This window comes from Durio zibethinus, chromosome 22 (genome assembly GCF_047325235.1).
Source record: "Durio zibethinus cultivar Kanyao isolate XHJ-2024 chromosome 22, ASM4732523v1, whole genome shotgun sequence".
NCBI classification, from domain to species: Eukaryota; Viridiplantae; Streptophyta; class Magnoliopsida; order Malvales; family Malvaceae; genus Durio; species Durio zibethinus.
This window is the reverse complement of record NC_143183.1, coordinates 8649151-8670318: the sequence shown is the minus strand read 5'-3', so window position 1 is coordinate 8670318 and position 21168 is coordinate 8649151. Positions and strand designations below refer to the sequence as shown.

General features: G+C 32.9%; 1 protein-coding gene and 1 pseudogene across 2 annotated transcripts; both read left to right on the top strand.

Annotated features, from left to right (window-relative positions):
• The first annotated feature begins 4491 nt into the window (after nucleotides 1–4491).
• LOC111307926 (uncharacterized) lies at nucleotides 4492–6658 on the top strand (annotated as a pseudogene). Its single transcript, XR_016331850.1, has 4 exons — nucleotides 4492–4734; nucleotides 4825–4893; nucleotides 6102–6204; nucleotides 6284–6658. The product of XR_016331850.1 is annotated as an uncharacterized LOC111307926 (transcript).
• A 603-nt stretch (nucleotides 6659–7261) lies between these two features.
• Nucleotides 7262–20227, top strand: LOC111307925 (DUF21 domain-containing protein At4g14240-like). Its single transcript, XM_022906267.2, has 13 exons — nucleotides 7262–7591; nucleotides 7695–7771; nucleotides 14989–15072; nucleotides 15157–15270; nucleotides 16142–16225; nucleotides 16382–16453; nucleotides 16695–16762; nucleotides 17174–17261; nucleotides 17372–17445; nucleotides 17544–17901; nucleotides 17983–18029; nucleotides 18120–18201; nucleotides 19697–20227. Exons 1-13 carry the CDS (start codon nucleotides 7345–7347, stop codon nucleotides 19793–19795), a joined length of 1494 nt encoding a protein of 497 aa, XP_022762002.2. The 5' UTR covers nucleotides 7262–7344; the 3' UTR covers nucleotides 19796–20227.
• The last annotated feature ends 941 nt before the right edge of the window (nucleotides 20228–21168 follow it).

Sequence of the window (21168 nt, the reverse complement as noted above, 5' to 3'; positions counted from 1 at the left end):
CATAAGGCCTTGCGTTTATCAATAGCCAGCATAAGTTCAACCAAAGGCATACAGCTTGGATGGAGTTTTTTAAGCCTACAACTTCACTATCAAACATAAATCAAGAATTCAGAATGTGGTCAGATGCTTTGGATTAAAAACACTTCTATTGGGGACTATAGCTGTTGAAATTATTATATTTGATGTGATCAAATAGCTCTATGAGGCAAACCCTTATTTTGGTCGAATTTGAGACAAATGCAAGTAAGGACCATATAACTAGTTTTTATTGCATCATGGATATCTCTTCAAGGCTAATAGCTTTTGCATTCTCTCATGTTTTTTGAAATAGGCCTTAATCAATGAAGCTCATGATGGTGCGCTAAGTAGACACTTTAAAAAGGATAAGACACTTACTCTTTTTTGGGACAGATTTTATTAGCCAAAAATAGAGAGGGATATGATGAAACACTTTGAATGGTGTAGAGTGTGCCATATTGCTTAGAGCCATAGTCAAAACACTAAATTGTATACTTCACTGTTCATGCCTAATGCTTCTTGAGAAGATGTTCGTTTGAACTTTGTAGTTGGACACCTAGAACTCAAAGAAACAAAGACTCCATTGTAGTGGTTACAAATCATTTTTTGAAGATGCACATGTCATTCCTTGTACCAAAACTATAGATGTTTTTCATATTTTGATCTATATTTTAGAAAAATTATGAGGCTATATAGAGTTCCTAGATCCATGGTGTTTGATCGAGATTCCAAGTTTCTTAGTCATTTTTGGCACACCATTTGGAGAAAGCTTGGTACTAATCTTAAGTATAGTTGGTACTAATCTTAAGTATAGTTCTTCTTATTATCCTCAAATAAATGGTCAAATGAAAGTGACCAACCGTAACTTGGGCAACCATCTAAGAAGTTATGTGAGAAAAAAATCAAATAATGGGATTTTGTTTTACCTTAAGTAGAGTTTGCCTACAACTGCTTACCAAGCCAAACCACTTATTATAACCCTTTTAAGGTGGTGTATGGTAAAAATCCAATCAGCCTTTTAGATTTAGTTTTTCTCCCTACTAATCAATAATTTAGTGAAGATGTAGAAGAAATGGCTAAAGGTATTAAACAATTGCATGAATAAATGAAAGCTAAGATTTTACAAAAAAAATAAGAAATATAAAAAGGCAACAAACAAGTATCGAAAACATGTAAAGTTCAAAAAAGGTAATTTGGTATGGATTAACTTGCAAAAAGAGAGATTTCCTCTAGGGAAATTTTGTAAATTACAACCTAAAATAGATTGTCCATTTAGAATTCTCTAACACATTAGGAAAAATGCCTACAAGATAGAGCTTTTCAACACTTATGAAGTATCTTTCACCTTTAATGTTGTTGATTTGTCACCCTACCATGACGAGAAGACTAATTCAGACTTGAGGACAAATCTTTTTCAACTAGAGGAGAATGACACTGAAGTGCCAACACATCTTATAACTTAGGTTGAGACTAATGAGAATTTATCCAAAAATAAGATAGGCCTATTCTCGATCTAAATTCACTAAACAAATGTAGAAATAAGGTGAGAGAGATTGTGTTTACACTAGCTAAAAAAGAAGAGCATAAAAATGGATAAAATTGTGGTCAGATTCATTATCATGTAATTTATAGGAGTAAATGGACAAATAATTGCGTTCACATTACAAATTATTGTGTTCACATGTAAATCTCATGATTTTAGACACAATTCTAGCAATTCAATCTATAAAGTTTTCATGCTTGGAGGGATGTTTCTAACCTATTTATTTTTTGTTATTCTTTGGTAAAAGGCATAATAGAGTTTTTTTATCCTTAAGCAATCTTTTAAATTGTTCTTCAAGTTTTTTATCTCTTAGGTGGATTTCTTAGAGTGGTGAACTTCTATTGTTCTATATCCTTAATTAGAATTCTTATAGTGATATTTTTGTATCCCTTAGTATCTAGTCTTGGTGGTGAACTTCTATCCCTTTTAATCCAATAATCATATTCTGTCATTATTCAAATTCTTATGAGTTGTCTTCTTTGTGAGTTTTTCTGTTTGCTATTAATCTCCAACATCTTAACTATCAATTCTCGACATCAAGAATGATATTTTACTTATCATTATATTACTTGTATTGACTCTATGTGCTTGTAGATATCCAATCAAGGTTTTGAACACTTTTGAAGTGAGAAGAATGATTGTTTATTTTCTTAATGCCTATAAGTGCATAGATTATAATCAAGTAATAAAGTTATCAGAGTAAAAATATCATCCCATAAGGATTATAGAATTAAAATATTAGGTGGATTCAATTACCAAAGTTGATAAACTAAACTTTTATATCTAAGCTAATGAAAACTTTGATTGATTTGCAATAAGAATAAACAAGAACATAAAAGAAAGATTGTATATGCCTAGATCTATTTAACTAACTATTACTTGGCAAGTACTAGATTTGGCAGAAACAAAATCTAAAGGAAACAAGAATGCAAAACTTGAAAGAAAGGAGATTTTTGAAGGCCAAATATTATAAAAGCATAAAAGAAATAATTGAAATAAAGATCTTATGAAAATCGAAAGCTTGAACTTGTAAAAGAACTATGGTCGAAACTTGTAAATAATAAATCAAGATGTAAACCAAAACTAGAAAAGAAAAAGTGCTTTGAGAAAACTAGATCTTGAATAAAATAATACTTGTATTGAAAGAAGAATTTATAAAACAATTTTAGTTGGGCTAATTTGTCACTATAGCCAAACTATAAAAAAAACTAAAGAAAATTATGATCTAAAGAAACCGAAAAGAAGAAAAAAAATAGAATGTGACGCATGGTATGAAGGAAACAAGAGCAAGCCTCCCTTTTTATAAAGGTGGGTTCGGTTAAAAAAATAACTACAAAGTCAAAATTTTAATCCTATTAAAACTTTAAAGATTGATGTTAACCTAATCTCTAAAGAAGTTGGCCAAATGTGTTCTCTTGCTTTTTGAATCATCTTGGCCAATCATGCTACCTTGGGAACTTATCTTGGTCATTGGATCATGGAGTGCTTCATCTTGATCTTGCTTCTTTGTAGGTTTGACTAAGGCTTGTAATCCAAGACTAGGTATTTGTTTCTCACCCAATCTCTTGATAATTATCATGCACATTTTTTCTTGAATCATAACTCTTTGAATGGATAATCAAAAGAGTCATTCTTAATCACAACTTGCTTTGGTCAAATTTCATAATGTCCTTGTTTGATTGAAACTCTTCATTTATCACACATGAGCATGAATTCCTTTTGAACATGATATAGTCAAATCCATCTATGTGCCTTCGTGGCATTAGAACTCCTATTTGAAGTCAAATTTAGTAATTCTACTCAGGTCAAATTTCATTCCATCATTACATGCTTGTTTTAAAATTACAAGGATAATGCTTGTTTTAATCATTTCTTGTATAAAAATAATAGAAATCCTACTACAAGTAAAAAAAACCTAAAGATCAAGAAAATAAACATTAAATGCATCAAAATTAATCAAAATTTAAAAACTTTCCACTAAATTGAACTTATAAATCACTATATATTTAAGTGCTATCAAAGAGTTTTTTTAGAAAATTTGTGAAAATGGTGACAAAAACCTAATTTTTTTTCCTAATACTTTAAATAATGAAATTTAAGAAATCAAAATAAAAGTAAAAAAATCATTCTAGGATAATATAAAATTAATTGATACCATCTTTAGGTGGACATATGTACTTTCGAAGCTAATTTATTTAATAGACTAAATTTGTACTTTCAAAGCCAATTTATTTAATAGATTAGAACTTATTCTTTTTTAAAAAAATTTAATTAATTTAAAATTTTTTAAATATGATAAATTCACATAAGTGAACAATTATAGCTAATAAAAAAATTTTGATAACCACTCCATTATTTTGTGTTTTGCAATGAAGTTTGGATTTACACATTATCAAGACAATATTTTAAGTTATATATTTAGCCAAAAAATTAAAAATGTCACAGGATTATAATTCAATACTCATTTAAATCCATAATATTTTATTATAATCAATCAAACTCTTAATTTTTTATTTTCTGACTCAATTGAACCTTTAAATAAATGAAATATAATCATGTTATAAAATTTAATTAATTAATCCCTTAACTATAGGCAATCGAACTCTTAAAAGAATTTTAGATAGAAAAAGGTGAGAAAAAATGAAAAAATGAAAAAAAAATAAAAAAATCTATTTTATTTAATTTTCATATATATATATATTAATGGTGTTAAGTAATAAATTTTAATCTATTTTATTGATATTATAGAAAATTTTATTTTAGTCGATAAAATATTAACAATGTTAACATTTTTATCTAAATAAAGATTTAATTGGATAAAAAAATATAAAAATTTGAATAATCTTTTTAATTATAATTCAAGTATTTTTTTTAGCCTTTAGCGTCTATATATTTCAATTTGGTCGTACAAAATTCTTAAAACCCAACAAGGCTTAGGGCATTTGCAGTTCTTTGGATGGCATTACTTTGGCAGTGTCCATCGCCACTATTTTCCTCCCTCCAACTCTCAAAACTCTTCACAATTAACCCAAAACGCTCAATTTCCAATACCCATAGCTCAAAATCATTCAGAATAAGCTTCCCATCTCTGACCCATCAACCCATTTGCTGTTCTAACTTCAGTTCTGAATCAGAATCCTATAGTTCTTCTTCCACAGGTGTTTTCATCAAAGGTAAAGTTTTAAGGTTTGTGTATGTTTGAATTTTTGGTAGTAATCATACATGTAGCTGAATATGATTGTTTGTCTATATTGTTTTCTTAGGATTGCCTCGGTCAACGGCTGAAGGACATTTGATGAAAGTGTTTTGGCAGTTCGGGGAAGTTAAACAAGGTGAACTTGTTTATCAAAGTTTTCATTTTGGTTTGTCCGAATGTTGTAGCTCAAATGATTTTCTTTTTCTGTTTAATATGATGTACATCCATGGAATAGTTCTAAATTCTAGTAAAGCAGGAGTTTTTCGATCTAGATAGGATTAGTGAAAAACACTATGAAGAGATTCATGTCCTGTTAATGTGATATTCGCTTTTAGTAATAGGTTATTGTGTAGGACATTTTTCATGTATTTTTGGGAAAGAATCGGTGGCAAAAAACTTCAGTATACGAGGAGTTGTGAGGTGTGAGGCGTCTGGTGGGTATAAAACAGAGAGCGAAAACAGTCTTGCCCTTAATTTCTCCCATCTAAGGAGAAAAAGCCTGATTTTGAATTTGTGTGTGATTGATTTGGTAAAGTATGTTAGCAAATGTGGATGAATGTAATTGATGTGCAAATATGAGCGCCTGCAACTGTGCAACAAAAACTAGGAATTAATAATCCTAGTTGCCTATCTAATTGAGTTTCCCTTAGGGGTGTAATCAAGTAGATACATTACCAGGCTCAAGCTTGTTTCGATTCAAAAAGCCGAGGTTTGAAGCTCAATCAAGCTCCATTTTTATACTCAACCTTGGTTAGTAATTTCCTTGAGTCCACTGGATCATGGCTTTAAGACTTGATTAAGCTCGATAAAATTATAAATATGGATATTAAATCCTACATTTTTGCAATTTACTTATATATAATATTAAATTTATTTAAAGTCTAAATGCTTGATTAAGCTTTCGAGTTTCTCGAGTTGGGTATTAAAGTATTAGAACTTAGCTTGAGCTAAACTTGAGTGTTCATTGAATCTAGCCCAAGTGGCTCGCAAGTAGGTTGACTCATCTAAACCCTTAGATTCAGCTGTGAAAAATATTTTGTTTCCGAAACTCAGAAAATGTTTTGTCCCAAAAATATGTTCGACATCAATTCAAAAAAGTATATTTTGATGTGCGTATGTTTCTGCTTGGAGTTCTTGTAAAATCAAAGTTTTTCTTTTTATTGGATGCTAGTGTTATAAATTTAATCTAATTTTTTTGTCCAACAATTTTTAATATTGTTTTAAGTATCTTTATTTTTATCAAAATGTGATGAACTACGGATTTTTGTATCATTTCTAAAAATTTAGAGCAAGAATTGATCAGATTGTAGCTTTTTCTCTGATTGTTTAATTTGATTTTTGCCGTCAATGTTGTCGGGGAAAGAGTATCTAAGCAGTGTTTAGGATCTGGTTTTGTTTGGTTTGATAAGAGTCTGCCCTGTTAGCTGTGAAGGAGATGAATAGAAAGGTAGCATATCTGGCAATTATATTGATACTCGTCGAGCAATACCTTCACATCCCATTCTCACGACTGCCAAATTGGTTAGTTTTTTGATGGCAGGTTTATTTTAGTTAAAATTGCTACGCCTGGATTGTCCAAAAATCGGAGGGCAACACCATACAAGTCCAAATTTTACACATACAAGAGCTTTTTTCGTCGAATCAATGTTAAGCAGAAAAAATAGTAAAAAAACATTTCAGTTGGTGGCAGATACGGGATACTACGACAGCTTACAGCCTAACACAGTGCTTAGGGAAGTTTATTAATATTTGTTACTCCTATCTGTATGATATTCACAAAATAGATTGAAGTTTCAGTGAACAAAATGCATGCAATAGGAGTAGAGGCTTTCTTTTCTTTTTGTATTTCCCTGTAATTAGAGGAAGCCAAAGAGAAGTTATTGTTCAGTTTTCAGCTGAAAGTGGAACTTTCAAAAGAGTAAAGAGTAAAGATCAGACCAAATAACCATTATTAGAGTTGATAGTACAAAATGGGGTTTCGATTACCTACCCTGGTCACCATCATTTTTTTTTAACCATAACCTACCCTGGTAACCTTCATTTTTTAACAATGATATTTTCAAGGTTTAGATAGGGTGAGGAATGGTGAAGCTGAACCCTGAAGCAATCGGATTTTTGCCTTTCTTTTGTCAAGATAATAACAAGCAGTTTCCAAAAAAAAAACAAGAAGTCATTTAAGATTTTCTAAAGAAAAAAGAAAGTACCTTTCTCGTTTGCCTACAGTCGCGTTGTTCGTGATTTGTTGATAAATATTAAACTCCGTTTTAATGATCAGACTTGGAATACGAAAAGAAAGGAGCTTTTTTGCACTTTGACCAAATCCAACTGAAGATCAATTATCATTTTATGCCACGTGCACATGTTAACGGAATCACCGTCGATTCAGTTCCTAGCACTATTTCTACCGGACCCCACAAGCATACATTAGCAAAACGGCAAGATCTGCCACGTGTCCTCATCCAATTCGCTAACTTTTTTATCAGTATATACTAGTATTAGTATATACAAATACCAAAAACAAGTGCAAAAGAACAAACTCTCTCTCTTATTTCTTTCGGTTGGACTCCCTGTGATTGAAACTGCCACGATGCATCCGATAAATGCGGTGGTGGCGGCGAGGATGCTGTTGAACAAGGCGGCCTCCGTCAATGAATCAGTCGAAGAAGGAATTTCCTTTGGATCTCCATGGTGGTTCATCTACGCCGGCGTTTCTTGCTTTTTAGTACTCTTCGCGGGGATCATGTCGGGTCTCACTCTCGGACTCATGTCGCTTGGTCTCGTCGAACTTGAAATTCTCCAACGCAGCGGCACCCCCACTGAGAAAAAACAAGCTGGTAGATTTTTTTTTTTTGATTTGGAATTGATGTGAAGAAATTATTGAATTTTGATAATTATTATTGGTTTTGAAATTTGATTTTTTTGTTTTGTGTTTTTTAGCTGCTATTTTGCCAGTGGTACAAAAACAGCATCAGCTTTTGGTGACTTTGCTTCTCTGCAATGCTGCTGCTATGGAGGTAAAAACCGATTTAACAACATTTGCGGTTCAATGGTATACGAATTTGAGTGGAATTATCACGTGTTTGCTTACTTGTTTCTTTATGCAAAAAAAAAAAAAAAAAACATGAGACAAGGCTAGATTGAAAGTATTTGACTAAAAAATGTTGCCTAATATGAAGGATTGTAATTAGATTTGCTAAAACTGAAGTTTTAATGGAAGTCGAAGATCACAAACTGAAATTTCAGTTGAAAAGTGAGAATCCAGTATTGCCTAATATTAAGGATTGGAATTAGATTTGCTAAAACTGAAGTTTTAATGTAAGTCTAAGATCACAAACTGAAATTTCAGTTGAAAAGTGAGAATCCAGTATTGGCTTGATGGTATCTAATACGGTTCATACGTGCAAGCTTGTTGGAGTTTGCATGTGGGATGAGTGCCAACCTATTAGGCAAAAAACCTTCAATCTAATTATGCCAGTAGAAGCATAATTAAACAATTAATCAATCACACAACAGATAATAATTTAACATGATTCGGTCAAACCGACCTATGTCTATGAATGAGAAATAAGATCCACTAGTTGTAGAGAATTACAAACATATAATCCAATCAAACACTCATAATTAATACCCATAGACCTTCTCAATCTTTTCTAGAATATTCTTAACTCAAACAAACACATATTAATGTACACATTTTCAACATAAACAAATATATACCCATATGCACCTATGCATCATACCTATGTAAACTATCTCATTCTCCTTTAGTCCACTTAACATTTAAACATACACACTTATAAGACGTAAATCCCTAGTATTCCTATGGGTGTCTATCCCATAAAACTCTACAATTCTCTTGCATCTTTTTCTCATACCTAACTCTATAGAGATTTCATCTATTTATAATCATACAAACTTGCCTATCAAAAATCTCTTTCCTATTAGAATTCTTCTTTTACAAGTCTTCTTATCCATCAAGTAATATCTAGTCAATCACAAACAAATCTCTTACGGGTTTTGAGTCACTATTTCCAACAATCTCCCTCTTAACTCAAATTTCATTAAATTATCTGTCTTCATGCTAAACATGCTCGGCTTCACCTGCAATGGAAGTTTCACAATAATTTTCTTTTGTGTGTCTTTACGTTTCACGCAAATCAATCTTCAATTCTAAAAGCACAAACTCGCACTCTTCTCTTGAATCAAGCTCCTTTAAAATTACCTCTTCCCATATCTCAAAACTTTAGCTCTGATATCACTTATTAGGCAAAAACCTCCAATCTAATTAAGCCAGCGAAAGCATAATTAAAAAATTAATCAATCACACAAGAGACAACAATTTAATGTGGTTCGGCCCAAATGATCTACGTCCACGGATGAGAAATAAGATTTACTAGTTGTAGAGAATTACAAACATACAATCAAATCAAATACTGATAACCAATACCCATATACTTTCTCAATGTCTTCTAGTCTTATAGAGTATTCTCAACCCAAAAATACATATCCATGTGCACGCTTTCAATACAAAGAAACATATGACCTACGTTCATGGATGAGAAACAAGATCCACTAGTTGTAAAGAATTACAAACATACAATCAAATCAAACACTCATAACTTATACCTATAGATCCTCTCAATCTCCTCTAGTTCTGTGGAGTATTTTCAACTTAAATAAACATATATCCATGTGCACTCATGCATCATATCTATGTGAACCATCTCATTCTCATCTAGTCCACTTAATATTCAAACATATACACCTATAAGACGTAAATTCCAGTACTCCTATGGAGTGTCTATTCCATAAAATCTTACAACTTTTTTATATTTTTTTCCCTAATTCTATAGAGACTTCACCTATTTATAAGTATATAAACTTACCTATCAAGAATCTCTTTCTTCTTAGAATTCTTTTTTTGTAAGTCTTCTTATCTGTCAAGTAATATGTAGCCAATTCCAAACAAATCTCTCATGGGTTTTGAGTCATTATTCCTAAAAACCTCCACTTTGATTCCAATTCCATCAAATCATTTGTCTTCATGTTAGACATACTTGACTCCACCTTCAATGGAAGTCACACAATCATCTTCTCTTGTTTGTTTTTATACTTCATGCAAATCAATCTTCAATTCTCAAATCACGAACTTAAACTCTTCTCTTGAATCGAGCTCCTATAAGCTTATCTCTTCTTATATTTTAAACCTTTAGGTTTGATACCATTGTTAGGCAAAAAGCCTCCAATCAATTAAGCCAGCGAAAACATAATCAAATAATTAATCAATCACAGAAGAGACAAATTTAACATGGTTCAGCCTAACGCACCTACATTCACGAATGAGAAACAAGATCCAGTAGTTGTAGATAATTACAAATATAGAATCAAATCAAATATTCATAACCAATACTCATAAACATTCTCAATCTCTTCTAGTCTTATGGAGTACTCTCAACCCAAACAAACGCATACTTGTGTGTACCCTTCCATCACAAACAAACACATACCGATATGCACCCATGCATCATATCATGTGAACCATCTTGTTCTCCTCTAGTGCACTTAATATTTAAACATCAATACCCATAAGACGTAAATCTCCAGTACTTTTACAGGGTGTCTATCCAAAAAAATTCTACAACTCTTATTTTTTTTCTTATACCTAACCTTATAGAGGATTCACCTATTTATAAGCATGCAAACTTGCCTATCAAGAATCCATTTCCTTTTAAAATTATACTTTTGCAAGTATTCTTATCCATCAAGTAATGTCTAGTTAATTTCAAACAAATCTCTTATAGGTTTTGAGGTATTGTTTCCAACAATCTCTACCTTAACTCAAATTCCATCAAATCATTTGTTTTCATACTAAACATGCTTGGCTTTCCATCTGCAATAGAACTCTCACAATTATCTTCTCTTATGTCTTCATGCTTCACGCAAATCAATCCTCAATTCTTAAAGCACGAACTCGAACTCTTCACTTGAATCGAGTTCCTCTAAGGTTACCTCTTCCCATATCTCAAACCTTTAGCTTTGATACTACTGTTAAGCAAAAAGCCTCCAATCAATCAAGCTCGCGAAAGCATAATTAAGCAATTAATCAGTCACATAAAAGATAACAATTTAATGTGGTTTGGCCCAACTAACTTACGCCCACGGATGAGAAACAAGATCCACTAATTATAAAAAATTACAAACATACAATTAAATCAAACACTAATAATCAATACCCATAGATCCTCTCAATTCCTTCTAGTTCTATGGAGTATTCTCAACCCAAACAAACACATACACATGTACACCCTTTCAACACAAATAAATATATACCTATATGCTCCTATGCATCATACCTATGTGAACCATTTTGTTCTCCTCTAGCTCACTTAACATTCAAACATACTCACACCCATAAGATGTAAATCCCCAACACTCCTATGATATGTCTATCCCATAAAAACTTACAACTTTTGTACATATTTTTCTCATACCTAAACTTATAGAGACTTCACCTATTTATAAGCTATTTATAAGCATATAAACTTGTCTATCAGGAATCCCTTTCCTCTTATAATTCTTATTTTGCAAGCCTTGTTATCCTTCAAGTAATATTTAGCCAATCCCAAACAAATCTCTTAAGGGTTTTGAGTCACTATTCCCAACACAACCAAGCCCATCACCATGTTCTTTTTGCTTGAATTTGATTATAAGAATGTAGGCTCTGATTGCAAACAAGTATTTAACCTAAAGTTGTTATTGTGGAAACACTAAGAAATAAAATTGTGAAAAATTAAGAGTAAAACTAAATGTATATTGAAAAACTACTAATTAAGAATTATACAAGCACCTTAAGTTTATATATAACTGACTAGTGGGTAAACTAAAAAACTAAATCTTCTTAAAACTGATCCTTTAATTGAGGGATTGTTTATCCTAATTTTTTGCCCTTAATTCTAGGGATACAATTGCTTAATTCTAAAGATATAAATATAAATATACTGATTACAATATTACAACCAGTTGTAAATAAATGTTTTCTCACACTCCCCGTGAAGCTGGTGAATAAGTGTTTTCTATTCCTAGCTTGGAAATAATTTCTTGAAATGTTGCACTGTTGAGCCTTTAGTCAACACATTTGCAAGTTGACCCTTGGTTGATACATATGGTGTACAAATCAACCCACTGTCTAATTTTTCCTTTATGAAATGCCATTCTACTTCAATGTATTTTATTTTGTCATGTTGCACAAGATTGTGCAATGCTTATCACAGTAGAGTCTCATTGGTCCATCCCACTTGATCTTAAAGTCTTCTAGGATAATCTTTAATCATAGTAGTTCACAAATTTCTTGAGCCATTGCTCTTAACTATGCTTCAGCACTTGATCTTGCCATCACATTCTGTTTTTTATTTCTTTAAGTCAAAAAATTACCACCTAGGAAAGTGCATTAGCTTGAGGTGGATCTTCTATTAGTTATTGAACCTGCATAATCTGCATTTGCATATGTCTTTAGAACCAGCCTCAAATTTCTTTTAAATAAGATACCTCTTTCAGGATTGGCCTTCAAATAGTGCAATACATAGTAAACAGTCCGTAGATGCACTTCTTTAGGACTATGCATAAATTGACTTATCACACTCACAGCATATGCTATATCAGGTTTAGTATATAAGAGATAAATAATTCTTCCAACTAATCTCTGGTACATCTCTCTATCTAGAGCAACATCTTCATTAGCTTCTCCAAGTTTATGATTAGGATTTATAGGGGTATTTGTAGGTTTACATGCGAGCTTCCCAATTTCCTTCAAAAGATCCATCATATATTTCTGTTGTGAAATGAAAATATCATGCCTTGAGTGAGCTACTTCAATTCCTAGGAAGTGCTTCAGTCTCCCTAACTCTTATCTCAAATTCTCTAGCGAAACACTATTTTAGAGATTGTCATCATCTCCGGTTACAATTATATCATTAACATACACTAATAGAACTATGACTCTACCTGAATCAGAATGCTTGATAAACAATGTGCGATTCCCTTGACTCTGCTTATATCCCATTGCTAGCATCACTTTGGCAAATCTCTCAAACCAAGGCCTAGGAGACTGTTTAAGGCCATATAAAGCCTTTTTCAGTTTGCATACTTTGTTTGCTTCTAGATGAACTCCAAATCCCAGTGGAACCTTCATATATATTTTTTCTTCCAAATCACCATGTATAAAAGCATTCTTTACATCAAATTTGAAGCTGCCAATTGTAATTTGCAGCCAATGATAACAAAATTCTAACTGTATTCATCTTGGCAACTTGAGCAAAAGTTACATGATAATCCACTCCATAAGTTTGAGTGTAGCCTTTAGCCACCAACTTGGCTTTATACCTTTCAATAGTATCTTCCGCCTTGTATTTTATAGTGAAAACCCATTTACACCCAATTGGATTTTTTCCTGTAGGCAACTCTATCAGTTCCCATGTCTTATTTTTCTCTAAGGCTTCCATTTCTGTTTTCATGGCTTGCATCCATTTCTCACTAGATAATGCCTCGGATAATTCAGTTGGAATAGAAATAGTGTTTAAGCTCACAAGGAAATTTTTGTGGGATAGTGAGAATTTTTCAAGTGACACAATTGGAGATTGGGTATAGTAGATGTTTAGTACATTCTTTGGTTCCTTTCCTAATGGCAGTAGGCAGATTGTAATCATTAGCTATGGTTTTAGGATATTCATGCTCATTTTGAGAAATAGAGTCAAAGATTCTAGTTACCTCATTTCTAGAGTTAAAGATTGCAGTTTTGTCATTTCTAGAGTTAGGATCAAGTTCTTGGACTTGCATTGGTTCAAGATAGTATAGTCCATCTTTCTCCTTAGCAAGTCGAATCCTTTTCTCCTAACTCTGGTCTTGAAATTCACAATAAGAGAGGTAAAAAGTGACTGTGCAATTCATGTCTCTAGTAAGTTTTTGTATAGATATCAAATTAGTAGACAATCTAAGAACATGAAGAACATTTTTAAAAGCAAATGAGGGATTAATTTGAACATCTCCTAAGCCTGTCATTGTAGTAAGTGAATCATTTGCAACAACAATTTTCTTATTACTAGGACACATGATATATGTACTAAACTTTTGTGAGAATGCATCATATTGTCTATGGCTTTTGAGTCAATGACCCAAGAACTTGTAATAGGCTTAACCAAGACATTTAATACATGAGAACCAGAAGCTTTACTTGAACTAGAGATCTTATCCGAAGAATATGCCCCAGTATGCTTTTCAAGAGCTTTGAATAGGCTTTTTAGTTTCTCAATCTCTTTTCTGTCCAACTTTTTTGTTCCCGAGACTTCTGTAGTACTTAGATGGTTTTACCAATTGTCACTTCCTCAAATCGGGTATTAGTGGCAGATTTTACAATCTTTGGAATGGTTATCTTTCTTAGGATTGAAACGAGTCTTGATGGTAAAAGTTTAACAAGAGAGGATTCTAGGTAGTGAAGGCCAAAGAAAGAAAAATAAGACTAAAAGATTTAACAAGATTTGGCTATGAAAGCTCGAAATAGAATTCAGCAATGAAGGCTAAAAAAATTTTCCCAAGTAGAGCCTAAAGCTTGATATTATGTTAAAAAACTAAGAAATAAAACTGTGTGAAAAACTAAGAGTAACACTGAATGTATATTGAAAATTGCTCATTAAGAATTATACAAACACCTTAGGTTTATATACAACTAATTAGTGGGGAAACTAAGAAACTAAATCTTCCTAAAACTGATCCTCTAGTTGAGGGATTGTCTATCCTAATTTTTTTACCTTAATTCTTAGGATACAAATACTTAATTCTAAATATATAAATATAAATATGCAGATTACAATATTATAACCAGTTGTAAATAAATATTTTCCTACAATTATTATAGGTAGTTGATTTCTTTTTCCAAGCAATTAGTTTAACATATAAAGTAAGGTTTAAGGTAGATCCCCATGATCAAGGAACTAGATGCGAAACATCACATGTTGATATTAAACTGATGCACAGCCATTTCAATAATCAGTTTGTTAGAAACTTTGATTTGTTGTCTTCTTGCTACATTGGTTGAGGCTCTCTAATGAACATAATGATGTTAATCTTTGACTACCTCTTAAATATTGCTTTACTTGAAATTTACTGTGTATTAAATTTACTAAGGATGCATAAGAGTAGGTTGACTTTCACTGACAGCCTTGATATTTCCAATTTGCAGGCCCTTCCTATATACCTGGATAAGCTTTTCAATCAATATCTTGCTATCATACTTTCTGTGACTTTTGTTCTAGCTTTTGGTGAGGTAGGCTGTTCAAACTTTTGTACTATGTTAGTTTGACTTCATCCTTTGAATGCTTGGCCAAGATGAGTTCCTTATACTTTTCAGGTTATTCCACAAGCAATATGCACAAGATATGGACTTGCTGTAGGTGCAAATTTTGCGGTGCTTGTGCAAATTTTAATGATTATTTGCTATCCAATAGCTTATCCCATAGGGAAGGTAAATCCGAAGGCCAGTACTTATTATTTGTACTCGGTTAACCCCCATGCAGGAAAAGGTCATTTTAGAGGCTGCTTAATAAAACTATTGTAACACTTCCTAGTCCTGTGATACATAATATAGGTAGTTGATTTGATTCAGGAGAAAGTTCTTGTAATTAATCTTGTCTATTTACTCAATATGACACAGTTTTACATGACAGATAACACTTGAATTCTGTTCACTAGACTTGATTATTTTGTGGTTGTTTATTGGCCAATGGCTGACAAACAAATAAATGGTAGTCATTGAACTAAAGAAACTATGAGGAAATATTCTTTTTTTAGTTTCTCTAGGTGTTGAGATCTGGGGCTCCTTAATCAACAGTGGCAAATTGGCTTTCTTGAGATCATGCTTGTGATGGTTTGATAATATGTATTAACCTTTCTATATATTTTTGTGCAACTCTTTTCTTTCCATACCCAAATATTTTCTCTGGGGAAACACCAGTGTTCAAATACGAGGTAGTTGTTGGTTTTCTCCCATTTTGAGTTAATGGAGGTACTGGAGTTTGACCATTTTGTCATTCAGAAAATGAAAGAAATCGTGATCTTGAAAGGGGAGGTGAAAGAGGGAGGAACTAGAAATCAGGGAGAAATCGGAGAGAAATAGAGGGAAAGATTACTTCTCATTTTCTTTGCTTTAATAGAATTTAAACTGTTGTCTAGAATGAAGCTTCCGTTTCCGTTGCCTACCCACACCCCCCAACATTTAAGGAAAATGAGATTGAGTCTAAACGAAGTATCTATTAGAGTTAGTTTGTCTTCTCATTTGTGTAGTTTTGACAGGCTATTTGAATTGTTGAAGCTCTAAAGGTATATATCTTTTTCAGGTTCTGGATTGGGTGCTGGGGCATAATGAAGCACTTTTTAGGCGGGCTCAACTGAAGGCCCTTGTCTCCATCCACAGCCAGGAGGTAAATCATTTTGATGTTACTACCCATTACACAATACAGTAATCCCTTGGCCAAAGTACGCTACTTTGTCAACAATTCTAGAACTGGAGAAGATTGCCATTACATCCCATGTCTCTTTCTTCATATGAAGATTTGTTTATTGATCTAATTATTTAGGCTGGCAAGGGAGGTGAGCTCACTCATGATGAAACAACAATTATTAGCGGAGCACTAGATTTGACTGAAAAGGTATGCATCACAATAAAAGTAATGTGATTGATGGCTTTTAATTGACGACCGTTATATAGCTTACGATATAATGGTCACTTACCTTGCAGAAATGGAATAGTATGAAGTAATATAAGCTTTAGAATTTGCATATTCATTTCATGTCATTGTGGCTTCACTAGGATCAGTTAGAAACAATTTCATCAGTTAGCTTAGCATCTTAAACTAATTTTTCTTGTTTTGTTATATAATATTTGGACAGACTGCTGAGGAGGCTATGACACCTATAGAATCAACTTTCTCTTTAGATGTCAATTCAAAGTTGGACTGGTAATTTTTGCTCCGTAATTTATATTGTAGTTTAATATAAGAAGGATTCGTACATTAATCATTTTTAGTGCTAAAGTTTGTATTTCATACAACTATTCCCCTTCTGGCCTTCCCTAATCCATCATATAGAAAAACCTAAATATGCTAGAACTTACTTCCTCTTTCTATACTTTATATATAAGTGCATTGAGCAATTTACGACTATTTATTAACTGTAGACGCACATTGGCAATTGCTTTTACATCATAAAGTTTTATATGTGTTAGTGATGTCTAGAGTATCAATGTAACTAATGAATCTGTTCCTTTTGTATTGTTTTCTGAATCCTAGTCGAAATTATAAAAATAATTATTATGTTATAAGTTTCTCAGCCTCTTTCTCTGATCTTAAATCTTGAATCAATTACCTCAGGGAGGCAATGGGTAAGATTCTCGCTCGTGGTCATAGCCGAGTCCCTGTCTACTCTGGGAATCCCAAAAACATTATTGGACTTCTGCTAGTATGTGTTAGACTTGTGAATTTAGATGAAATCTCATCTTAAACTGTACTGATCTTGTTGGTTCTTTTACTTATTCTGCATCTCTAATATTGTTTGAAAATTGGGATAAGGTCAAAAGCCTTCTCACTGTACGCCCTGAAACTGAGACACTAGTCAGTGCTGTTTCCATCCGGAGAATTCCAAGGTTTCTCAGTTATTCATAATTGTGCCTATCATTTTTATTTGGTAATAATTATAAAATATCTAGCTAGTCTAGAATTCATGTATGGGATGCTTCCACAGGGTTCCAGCTGACATGCCTCTGTATGATATACTGAATGAGTTTCAAAAGGGCAGCAGTCATATGGCAGCCATTGTCAAGGCTAAAGGAAAAAATAAGAATCTTCCTCCAGTTGATGGACAAAAATCAGAAGAAAACAAAGCCTCTGGCACAGACTCCCAACTGACTACTCCTCTGCTATCAAAGCTGAATGAGAAGCCAGAGAGCATTGTTGTTGACATTGATAAGTCTCCAAGGCCTGGCAATTTAAGCAGGCTAGATGCTTCAACAAATGGATTCTCTATCACAACAGAGGATATTGAAGATGGTGAAGTGATTGGTATTATCACCCTAGAAGATGTTTTTGAAGAACTTCTGCAGGTAAATTAGAGTCCCTTGGGATCTTGTTTCTTTTCTAGTGGGTTTTTCTTAATTAGCTGCTGGTTGTCTTTACAAACACAGGAGGAGATAGTGGATGAAACAGATGAATATGTTGATGTGCATAAAAGGTATTGCAATATTGGAACATTAATATTCATTAGTTTATCTCCAAAAGTACGAAAAAAATAAGAATGATGCTATATCATTTATTTTTGCAGAATCCGTGTTGCCGCAGCTGCTGCTGCTTCATCAGTGGCACGGGCACCATCGAGTCGGAGGCTAACTGGTCAGAAGGGAGCGGTAAGGAAACATTACTTTAAGCATTTCCTTTCTGTTTCTGTTTCTTTTTTCTTTTTTGTCTGTGTCATGGATGGCTCTGCTTCATCTGTTCTGGGGGTTGTTGCACAGAAATCTTTAAAATATTTTTAAAGTATTTATAAGACATGAAATTTTGAATAAAAAATTTCTTTTACACTAAACTGAAAAGGAGAAAAACAAGGTGGACAGTTTTTAATCTTTTTGTAAACTATCGAAGTTTTGATAGTATTCCTTTGTGCCAACTAAATTGAAAGAGAAAAAAAAAGAAAAGAAAAGAGGAATAATAAACTGAGTGTTTTTTGGGTATTAAAAATATGTAATAGTATCTAACAAAAAGAAAGGCTTTTTTGTTCTTTTAATAGTTTATAAGTAAATAACAAAAGCACTATAAGGTACTATAAAAGTGGTATAGTGCTCAATAGCCTCTTGCTTCTCTAGCTTTAATGGTCAGCATCGAATGTGCATTTTTAAGAAATGGACAAGATTGAGAGATTAAAAGTTTGTCCAAGTTCTTTGACTTGCATTTTTATAAGGTGGTTTGAGATTCATGGAGAGATGATCACCAAAGATGGAGACTAGTGCAAGAGGGAGTTTTCCAAGTGAAGACTTTATACAAAGAGGTAGTGAAAGAGATATCAATAGGAGGGAGTACATGTTTTCCCTGGAGAGTAATCTAGAAGCCTAAGGCCCTAACCGAGATTGCTTTTCTTGCTTGGGAGGTACCTTGGGAAAGAATGTTGATCATTGATAACCTCCCAAAGAGAGGAAAAATTCTCCCGAATAGATACTTGTGTCGTATGGCTGTGGAATTAGTTCATTCTCATTTGAGTTGCTTGTGGCTGGATTGGTCATTAGCTTCTGTTATGTTAGGCATCTCTTCCTTTGGGACAAGTCGAATTGGAGTGGAGTTGGGGGCCTAGAATGACATTCACGCTTGTATGGCTAGGAAAAAAAAAAGTAAAAGTGAGGGATTTAATCCTTCTTTACTTGGTGTGTATGGCTTGGAAAAAAAAAATGTAAAGTGAGGGATATAATCCTTCTTTACTTTTTAACTTTTGTGGACAGAAAGGAACAGAAGGGCTTTTGAGGGGGTAGAATTTCCCTTAGAAAAGTTATTATATGTATGGTTTCTCTCTATTTCTTATTTTAGGCAGAGGCACTTAGAAGCAAAAAGCGCTATAGATGTTATTGATCGAATATTAATGCCTAGGCATTTTACATGGCTTGCACCCCCTTTGGTGCCTTTGATTGTTTTCCATGTATAAAGTTAAAAATGGAAAAAATAACATCTATCATCACAAGATTGATAGCGGGTTACTAATAAATTACTTGAAATCAGTTTTAGTCTCGAAATATGTTTCACAATCATTGAATTTTTTGTGGCTTGCTAGCCTAAAAGTAATTTTGTAAGTACCCACTGATTACCCCAAGTTGCTGGAGTCTGATATTGGTGTTTCTTCTATTTTTCATTGCCCAGGGAACCCAAAGTAAGCAAGGTCAAGCCCTGAAAAAGCCTGTGGAGGGTGATTTGAACTCCCTTCGGTTACAAGGTACACCTGCTGAGAACAAGAGATGAAACAAATATATAATTGTCAGGAATTTATGCCAGTGGTCCTGAGGGGCGAGTGTTTTTGTTTCTACTCTTAAAGTGGATGGAAAAGGGAAAATAAAGGCTTGTTCATTGACATGATTCTTATGTCTCAATGAATTTCTTGTGGATAATGGTATGCAAGTCAAAGAAAAATGCAGTTAGAACTTCCAAACGTTTTAGGGCTCAGGCTTCATTCTTTTCCTTTCCTATTTTTGGGTGATGAAATATGGTACTGAGCCATGATTTTGTAGAGATGCTTTTGCATCATGTTTTTGGTGTATTTTGCCGCATTAGGTGAATTCTTTGTTAAGTAGCCTATTTCTGGGAATGGAAGCTAGAGGTAGGGGGGAAACCCTACTGAATTCAGTTTGAAAATATCTTTGTAATTTAAATTTGTCAATTGCTCGTTGTTCCAAACCATAAAATTTTCCCCATAATTTTTCTGCTTTGTCTAAACATAGGGAATAAGATCGTCAAGTTATGGGTTGTACTCATGAAACACATGGGAATTTTATCAAGTCATTTCATTTCCCTCGGGACAAGAAGTCCCTGGAAAAGGTAAGTTGCACTATCAGTGACAATATTCCAAGAAGAAATGTAGTTTACCTGAACCAATAGGAACAATTGCTCCTCTTAAATATTCAACTGATTAAATTAGAATTGACAAATGTTTTAACCATGTAAAATACCAAAAATTTATGTTATGTTTTATATAAAAATTATATGTAAGAATATATGTTGATACGAAAAATATAATATATATTTTTTGTTTTTGTTATGTTTTTTCTGTTAAAATTTTAAATTGTCATTTTTTATATTATTTTTATATCATATCAATATATCGTATTTTGAATTATCAATTTTAAATTAAATGCAGTATTGAGTCAGTTGATAATGTTAAATCTTAAAAGCAACTCGGTAAGAAAGCCTCTCAGAAGGACAATTTTTTTCTGATGTCTACAAGAATCTGGGTTCCCTTGAATAAGATGTCCATGTCCAGAAACCAATATGATTTGATCACAACTTTTTGCTTTTCCATTTATTCAATGGGATCTATTATGATGTAACTGCACTATTTGCACGCAATTTGGTAATGCCATCTATTTGTTTAGAGTTGCTCAGAGTAGGGATCATGGTTGGGCCAGAGAAAGAGTTGGAAAGCAACTTTTGAGGTTAAAAAAACAAAAAAAAACCATCATACTTAATTTACAATTACTACATTTTATACAATCTGTATACATTCTAGGTAACCAAGCCAAAATTCACCTTTTGCCTGATTGCCCGTCTCCATTAAAGTGACAATCAGGCATACATAATTCCACTACTTCTATCCAAAAAACAGTCACCATTAGAAAGCA